Consider the following 9,704-nt stretch of genomic DNA (forward strand, 5'->3'; position numbering starts at 1 on the left):
ACAAAGGAAGAAATCATCTTGAAACCAATTGAAAAGGAAAAAGTTGAAAAAAATCAGAGGAAATCCGATTGAAGCCAATGAAAAAGATTAAAAAATCCGAAGAGCCGAAACCAGAGCAAATTGTGTTGAAACCTGTTAGGAAACTTTCTAAAGAGGAAGAAACAAAGGAAGAAATCATTTTAAAACCTATTGAAAAGGAAAAAGTTGAAGAAAAAATGGTGGACATTCGATTGAAATCAGTGACAATTGATAAACCCATAGAGCCGAAACCAGAGCAAGTTTTTTTAAAGCCAGTGGAAAAGGAAGAACCCAAAGACATAAAATTACAACCAGTATCTGAAATGCTAACAGAAATTGTAGAGGGAAAATCCAAAAGTAAAGAGTCAACAGAGATAATTGAAACTCCTTGGCGACGTAAGCGAACAAAAAAAGTCGTTGATTTTAAGGAAGAAGTAACAGTAGTGCCTATTGATCAAGAAGAATCTGTTATAGACATTGAAGAAAAGGAGGCAATGATAATTACAACAAAAGATACTCAAGATCTATTTGAACGAAAGATAGAAACTATGCCATCATTTAAAGAAGATAAAGAAACAGACGAAGTTTTTACAAATGAAGTTTCTTGGAGAAAAAAGAAACAAATACATTTAAAGACGGAAGAAAAGAAAGAAATGGTTATGTTAAAATCCATTGAAGAAGTGGAAAAATTAGACCTAAAACAACCCGAAAGACATGTATTAGCTTTAGAAGATGAAAAATTACCTGAAGAGACATATGAGGAAGACAAAGTTTTCGAATTAAAATCCGTAAAGCTTGCGGAGCAAATAGCAGAAATTTCAGAAGAGAAAGATGAAATCATTACTGAATCAGTTGTAACAAAATCTAAAGTAAAAGAAAAAGTGCCTGAAAAAATCGCTTCTAATATTATCGAAGAAGAAGCTGCCAAGTTACAAATTAAAACAGATGTCACAGTAGAAGATCGTAAGAGAAAACGTAGACAACGTACTCAAGTTGATATATCAATTACAGATAAAGACAAAACGATAGCTCCAAGATTTATTCAAAAATTACAACCTGTTATCGCTGAGTTGAAAAAACCTGCCAAATTTACATGTACTGTTATAGGAAATCCATTGCCTGAAATTTCTTGGTATAAAAATGAGCAAGAACTCCATGTGAGCGAAAAGTATACTATGACTATATTTGAAACAACGGCAACCTTAGAAATCACAAACGTCAAAGAAGAAGATACTGGAATGTATTCTTGTAGGGCATCTAATCCAGCTGGAGTTGCAACATCCACTGTCAACCTTGTAATATTCGGTAATAATATTAAATATGAATTGTTTAATTTTTACAATTTGAATTTATTTTACAGATACAGGAATATTATGAGATATATAATTCTTATAATCTATATCTTTTTGTAAAATTAGATAAGCACATTCTTTATTATACAAATATTTCATTTGTATATATACATTTATATATATATATATTTTAATAACACTTTTAAATATATCAATAATTTTTAAAATAAGAAGTAACATCTATCTATAAATATAAATAGATTCACAATGATTTACGGGATTACTAATATAAAGTAGATGTACGACATACGGTAATTATAAATATTAAATACAATATCACATATTTTCAAGAATGCAAAATATTTATCCTTTAATTAATATTTATCCTCAGAAAAAGAAGAGGAAGGCATAGCACCGCATTTTTCAACGCCGATTAAACCGTTAATGATTGAAGAGCATACACCTGCTTTATTAGAATGCGTTGTAACTGGTATGCCAATACCTGAAGTGAAATGGTATCGTGACGAAAAAGAAGTAAAACCAAACGAAAGAACGGAGTTGAGTTTCAACCCAACTACTGGAGAAGCTAAACTGAAAATTTTACAACCAATGTCCGAAGATGAAACAATTTACCGTGTTCGTGCTATAAATAAATATGGCCGCGCTGAATGCAGAGCTAATTTAGTGATCAGTAACATCGTTAAAGTGAGCAAACCAATTGTTCTCAGAGCACCGCGAATTACGCGACCTTTATCCGCTTTAATAATTGAGCGCGGAAAGTCTCTGAAACTTCTAGCTGATTTTGATGGCATACCGAAACCAGAAGTCAAGTGGTTCCGCAATGGCATTGAAATTACACCGACTAACAAACGCAAAATAGACATTTATGAAAGTACAACCGAATTAAATATAATAGAAGCAACAAACAAAGATAGCGGCAAGTATGAGATAAAAGTTCAGAATGAAGTCGGTGAAGCGAGAAGCTCGAGTTCTGTTACTGTTAAAGAACGCAAAGACACTATAGACGAAGTAAAAGCACCAATGTTTGTGGAACCTATTCAGCCTCAACTTGTTGCAGAAGGAGAAGTTGTTATCATGGAAACACGAGTGGAATCATATCCAGCAGCATCTTTTCAGTGGTTTCATGAAAGCAAACCTCTTGAGGTATTTTTTCCAATTTCTATGCTTGTTTAAAGTAAACCTTTAATGCTTGCATGTAACAGTATGTTATCCAAAATTTCATCAAATTAATAAAAGATATTATTTGTTGCAGTCGACATCACAAGTAAGAATTGTGACTCAAGAAAATCGATCGATTTTAATGGTGAAAGAAGTCACATCAGAATTTGCTGGTAATTACACATGTCGTGCTGAAAATGTCGGTGGTTCAATTACTTGTACAGCTACCGTTAATTTGATGGAAATAACATGGGAAGAAGCAATTGAATTAGTCTCACCGACATTTGTAAAGAGACTATCACCTGTAAAAGTTATGGACGGTGAAAGTGTTAATTTAACCTGCATCGTTGAAGGGAAACCAACGCCGAGAGTAGAATGGTATCACAATGACATGCCAATTAAAGAAGGAAAAGAAATTACAATTATTCAGGATGTGGAGGGTGTCTGTAGTTTAGCTATTACTGAAGTATTCCCAGAAGATGCTGGAGAATATACCTGTCGTGCTGTGAATCCTGTTGGCGAAGCTGTTTGCATGTCAACGCTTATTGTTGAAGGTATATTATTCGACGCAAGCAGTTACGATTTTAAATGGCTGTCTATTTTATAAAATTTACTTTTTAGCGTACGAGTATGTGCCGGATTCTGAAATTGCGTCTTCAATAGTCGCGACATCTCTTACCACAGGACAGAGTGGATCAGAAGAAGATCTTCTATCTCCGAAAGTAAATATAAAATTTAACAAACAATATATTCTATAGAATTATACTTAATGTAATATTAAATATTAAAATTGATTTTAACTTTAGGAAACTCCTATTTTTGACACTGATATAGAAGAATCTATACCAGAGATAATTAAGAAGCTTCCTCAGTTAGTTCCTACTAAAGATGGGGAATTAACTAGGTATGTTTAATATATTAAACGAATGTTAATTGTTTGTCAAATATGAATTAATATACATCTGATAAAAAAGTTTATATATAATTAAGTATATATGTACACATACAAATATACATAATTATATATAAAAATCTAAACATATATATATATTCTTTCTATACATATATATTTTCGTGTATAATCTCTGTTTGTATGGAAAATTTGATTAATTTGGACATGATGCTTTAATAAAGCAGATTTTATCCATAACGCTTTTTAAGCTTTCACGAGTATTATTTTCAAATATACAAGAAGATTTGCAGGTTATTGCCGTATTTTTATCCATTGTTAATGGCAATGTTTCGTGAATGTTACTGTTCACTTTATCAGGGCAAGGAGCTCATTGATATTTCTCATCCTGATGAAATAAACAGCAAGGTTCACAAAACGTTGGCATTAGCAATAAAAACACGGCAATAATCTGCAAATCTTCTGGTATCTTTTCAGATATTATTCATATTGGCAAGCTGTTATGTATAAATCTCGAATTAGTTGTAATTACGTTACCAAAAAAAGTAACGCAGTTATCAATAAAGTTACCAAAAAAGTAACTTGTAACTGTAACTTCATTATCATAATTAACAAGTTACTTCTATTCCCTGTTTGTAATTACATTTATATTTTATTATATATAAATTTTTTTATTATGCACGTATATATGTTATGTATATATGTTACGTATGTGTACATGTGTTCACCGTGTGACTATCATTTTTGCTACATATACAGATTGGAAGTAAAGGTGAAAGGCAAACCAAAACCGAAAGGAAAATGGTATAAAGAAGGAGTAGAAATAGTCTCATCGCAAGAATTCCAAATTGAGGAATTTGAAGATGGTACATCAATATTAACAATCGCCGAAACTTTCCCCGATGACACTGGTGAAATCATATTTGAAGCTTACAATCCACTCGGTGTATCAACTACAACTACGTATTTATCAGTAGAAGGTAATATCATTTTCTCTACAGATCTCAAAGGCTTTACTAATGATTAAGTATTAAATCATATTTCTTTCAGCCGCGCTCTTCAATCGGAGAAGTGTCGAATCTCTGTATTCCTAATAAAAAGCCGCTCATTATCTTACGTTCCTTACATACGTTCCTTACAACTACAACAAACACTTACAACATCCTTGATTTACATTGTCTTTTGTCTTATTTTTTATATATTTCAAATTTACTAATCTCTTTGATCTTGCCCAAATTCTTCTATCTAAATAATAAGATAGAAAGGATTTGATATACATTTGTTATATGTTTCTTATATTCGTTTTATTGATTAGGTATACTCGGAACAAAAGAGTACAGAAAACCAGAGTGGGTCACACAGATGGAAGAAATGCAAGAAGCTTTAAAAGGTAAGAAACTCATGTAAAATTCATGTTTATTATTTGAACACGCTCAATTGCCTTATGATGCAAAGTGTAGTTTTTCAAGAGTCTGAATAACATTGTGCATTAAGAAACAAGTGAGCTCAAAAAGAGTTTAACTATGACCAGCGACTTTTCAACAAATCTTTACCACAAATTATACCAAATTACTTCTTGATGAAAAAGATGAAACTTCTTCATCTATTCTTCAAAAGAATATTTTTTGTTGACAAAATATTTAGATTCTATGGATACTCACCAAAAAATAATATTGCGATACAATATTCTTGGCAAGTAGATGTTTTCTTATAAGGAACAATCTCCAATAATATTTGATTCAGTAAGACAATTACAAGAGAAGAAGCAAGATAATGAACCTAAAACATAAGTATTTTTCATATATAATGTTATTACAGAAAATAAAAGAAATCCCAAGTCAATCTTGTACTTAATAAGATAAAACATGATTTTGCTATTGAACACATTATGGGTACTACTTGATGCTCGCAACGCTCATGGAATCATTTCATTCTTGTTTATCAAATGTTAAAGAACAAATAAAACTCGCGAGTGTCGTAAACGCCAAACGCATCTTATGTTGTCACTTAGTAATCAAATTGAAATACATGATGTAAGAATATCAGGTGTGACAATCCTGAGAATACGTAATGATCAATCAGAAATTTACTCCAAATTCTGTAAGCCAATATAAAACTGCTATTAGAAATTCGTCACCACTCAAAAATTAGTCCCAAATTACATTTAGTCATTATGCGCAATAACACACTTTGTGATAATTTCTGCAATAAAGCAGAATATAAAAAAGAAAAATATAAAAAAATTGTAGTGAAAATATTAAACGTACAAAACAATTATCTCCTAAAAAAGAAGGTACTAAATATAATATTCAAAAAAAAGTTATCAATAAGTCGCTTTGCAATTATTCTTTAGTAATAAAGACATGTTTAAAAAAGCGAACAATGATTCGATAATTAAGGAAAAGATCTCGATATATTGATAAAATGCAGAAAAAAAAAAATTATTATCAATTTTTATGAGTTCCTATCGTCAAAGTACGAAAAAAAATTTATAAATAGCTCCACTCTGGTAAACAAATAAATTCTCCAGAGATCCAAAAATCACCGTTCTATTTACCATTAATGAAAAAAAAACCAAAATGCTAAACATGTAAGATCAAAACAAACTCGCAAAGATATTTAAAAATCACATTCCCGAATAATTTGCAATTCAGTTGACTTCATTCATGACTATAAAAGAAAATATTAAATACATATATCCCAAGTCTAAGACTTCCTGTTTCAAAATGCTCCAAAAAGAGACAACTCATGAATCCATTGATATTTCCATTAGAGTTGAGAGAAATTGATCTGGAATCTTTCCAATAATTAAATACAGCGGATAATCAAGAAGAATTACAAGAATTTTTGCTATTTGAAAGTTAATGCGACGGAAATTTTGGATTAGCGAATAATATAGCTACATTCTTTCAAAGATGAAAGAAGCATAATGTCAAGTAGAATTTGTTTTAAGACTAATGATAAAGACGCACCATTTAGAAGTAACTGGTATGATTTTTCATATGTGTTTATCTAACTAGACTACTAACAAGACGAAATTAATTCAGATAATCTTGGCGTTAAACACAGAATTTGATAAGAAACTAATTAATTCAATGTACTTTTATTTGATTATTTTTATTGTGAGTTTTTCATAATTGTAATTTTTCATAACATTTCAGCTACACAAGCTGTTCCACGATTTATCCAAGAAATAACGGATGTTTATACAAAAGAGGGAGATATCGCTTTATTTGAATGTATCTATTCTGGTAATCCCAAACCAGGTAATTACATACACATCGCAAAGATTTTTAAATTTAGTTATAAAGTTGTTTTAATTAATTATTTTTTTAATTTATAGATGTTGTTTGGTATAAGAATGATAAGCTTATAATGAATACGAATAATATAAAAGTACGTATAATTGATAAAGAAAACAAAACTACTCTAACAATTAAGAAAACTACTAAAGAAGACGATGCCACGTATGTTTGTAAAGCTACTAATGAAATTGGTATGATAGTAACAAAAGCCAAACTTCATATCGATGCTATTAGCGAATCACAATTAATGCCCAGCGATATCAAAGAAGAAGAAAAGCTAGATGTAAAGCTTAAAAAACAAGAAGAAAAACCACATAGAAAGAAAAAAATTGAACTAAAGAAGGCGAAGGAGATCAAGGAGAAAGTAAAAACTGAACGTCTCAAAATTGAAAAAGAAGAAATCCGTGAAGAGAAACTTATTCCAAAGGAACAGATAGAAGAAAAGTCAGTAATCTTCCATTTCATCTTGTTCAATATATTCTAAAGTTTTTAATTTGTTTCATTTTTAAATTATAATTTTTGCTGTTTGTATTTGCAGAAGAACTATCGATGTTGAAGAGACTCAACTATTAGAAACTACAAAGTTTATAGAAGATAAATCCGAAGAGGTATTGTAAGATGTTTAGTTTTTAACGTTACATCTCTTTCACAAATTATTATTTATCTTGCATTTATATTTTAGATTTCTAGAGCACGAAGAATAGTACCGATTCAAGAACCAATTGTAACTGAAGCAATAGCTTCTTTAAAAAAAATTGACGATCAAAAACTACGAGAACATATACCTAAATTTGAAGAACGTGCCAAACAAATTGTCGAAGAGCAAGAAAGTGTTGTCGTGTCAGAAATCACGAGTGAAGATATTGCTCCTGATTTCACTATCGAAACAAAACTTGATCACGCTCAAGTTACCTCGGAAACTTTACAGAAAGTTGCAGTCTCTGAAGCACATGTAGAAAGTAGTTTGCAAGAAATGAAACGTATAGAGACAAGACAAAAAAAGATAAAGAAAATAAAAGCTGAAAAAATTAAAGAAGATATTACTGTAAAAGAGATTGTGGAACGACAAAAAGAAAACATAGCTCGGGAAGTCGATGAGATAATGGAGGTACTTGATGCGATAGAATTTGGTCCAGGAGAATCTCCTCTTCGAGAACTTGCGACAATTGGCTACTTGGTTCGACAAGGTGTTTCCGTAAACGAAATTAACGAATGCCTTTACAAGACTGAGATTTTTCCTGCTCTAAAGACTCCCGATGCTCAAAATGCTTTGGTTCAATTGGTGGAAAGAAAAGGCCACGGTCCTTTGATCACCCAAGTACTTACTGAGGAGACGACAACTGACGAAAGTTTCGTTGCAGCGACAGTCGGTTTTCGTGCTTTTATGAGAATGGTTGAGCTTCAGCATGCAACTGTGGAAGAAGTCATTATACACTTTGCTCCAGAAGATTTCAAACCACGTGCTTGGGAAGTTACAGAAATTTCCGAGGTACAGATATGACCAAACATTATCCAAACATTATATGAATTTCTAATAATTATTAGAAAAAATACTCTATCTTGTTCTCTATTTTCTGCTCTATATTTTCCTTAATAAATACATGTTATAATATTTCCAAAAATAATAATTTTTTTTCGTTTCTTTTCTCAGATTGATACTGAGCAACATGCTACGGAAAGAGTAGATATCGTTCGCAAAATGGAAGTTCATTTTATGGGTAAGCCAAATTGTAGACTTCGTGATTTATTTATACAGATATACTTTATTTATTATGTACGTATAAGATTTGAATTTATTTGAATATATTTCTTCGATATTTTTTCGATATTTTCGTTATGTACATTCGATATATTCGTTACATTGTTGTTTTTCATATAAAGAATAAATCATACTAAATTTTTAGATAGAATAAGTATTTTTTATTGCAGAGAGGAAGGACGAAAGGAAAGCTACTCACATACAGGATATTCGAGAAATTAAAGGTTTGAAATAATAAATACTGACGTATCTATTAGATATCTATTTGTGTAACTTACCAACTTAAGGAATTGATTTTTCGCTATAATAAATATGCTATTATTATTGTTTGATTATAGTTTCATAGTTAAAACAATTAACGCTACATCACATGTATTTGTAATTTTAATTAATTTAATTCAGAATGGATACAAGTCTCTATTTATATATATCTAGTATATTATATAAAAAAGCAATGCTTTTAAATCTTTTTTAATAATAGTTAATCTCTTTTTATAATAATTAATTAAATTATAATAATTTTGCAGAAATTAAAATTTTAATTAAAAAATACCATATTTTTTATATTTTAAAATATGGTATTTTTATTTATAAAAATATTAATATAAAGAAAAACAATATATTAAGGCAGGATGTTCACGGCTGTAATAGTCACTGTTTTATTATGTTTTCAGATGTATGAAGCTTTACTTGATCGAATAATAGCTGTGCAATTTTTTCGCTTACACCGCTATGCTTTCCACACGCGACAAATCCTATTTCCTTTTCTAATACAATATACAATACTGTCACGTTTTAATCAGCTACTTTTCATATCAGCTTCGAAATGAATGCTTCACGACTCGATGCTCATTTGCGCTGCATTGATTGTGCCTTCAAATGTAAGTTCTACTGATACCTTGCTCAACAGAAAATAGTATGAGACATAAGAATATAGCATGTTTATAAAATTAATAATGTTATAGTCTATTAAATTTACAATAAATTTTACACATTTCTGAAAATCCAAACACTTGTTGAAAATCCTGTTACTTATTTGTTTATTGAGTTCTTATCGTAATCAAATACACGTTCTCTAGTCATGGAATAAAGTATGCAAGATATAAAATGTGTGTGAGAATGAGTGCGCACATGCGTGCGTGCGTGCGCGTGTGTGTGTGTGTGTGTGTGTGTGTGTGTGTGTGTGTGTGTGTGTGTGTGTGTGTGTGTGTGTGTGTGTGTGTGTGTGTGTGTGTGTGTGT

The 9,704-nt window shown here is 30.6% G+C and overlaps 1 protein-coding gene across 1 annotated transcript in view; it reads left to right on the plus strand.

Moving 5' to 3' along the window:
- Positions 1–9,704, plus strand: part of LOC105624884 (titin-like) — an 84,833-nt gene that overhangs the window by 35,691 nt on the left and 39,438 nt on the right. The window contains 13 exon segments of the mRNA XM_012206234.1: positions 284–1,323; positions 1,702–2,474; positions 2,584–3,043; positions 3,111–3,211; positions 3,296–3,393; positions 4,159–4,379; positions 4,715–4,789; positions 6,561–6,665; positions 6,743–7,148; positions 7,243–7,312; positions 7,387–8,193; positions 8,356–8,422; positions 8,634–8,687. Of these exon segments, the coding sequence (XP_012061624.1) occupies positions 284–1,323; positions 1,702–2,474; positions 2,584–3,043; positions 3,111–3,211; positions 3,296–3,393; positions 4,159–4,379; positions 4,715–4,789; positions 6,561–6,665; positions 6,743–7,148; positions 7,243–7,312; positions 7,387–8,193; positions 8,356–8,422; positions 8,634–8,687 (4,277 nt within the window).

The sequence above is a fragment of the Atta cephalotes genome, assembly GCF_000143395.1.
Source record: "Atta cephalotes unplaced genomic scaffold scaffold00092, whole genome shotgun sequence".
NCBI lineage: Eukaryota > Metazoa > Arthropoda > Insecta > Hymenoptera > Formicidae > Atta > Atta cephalotes.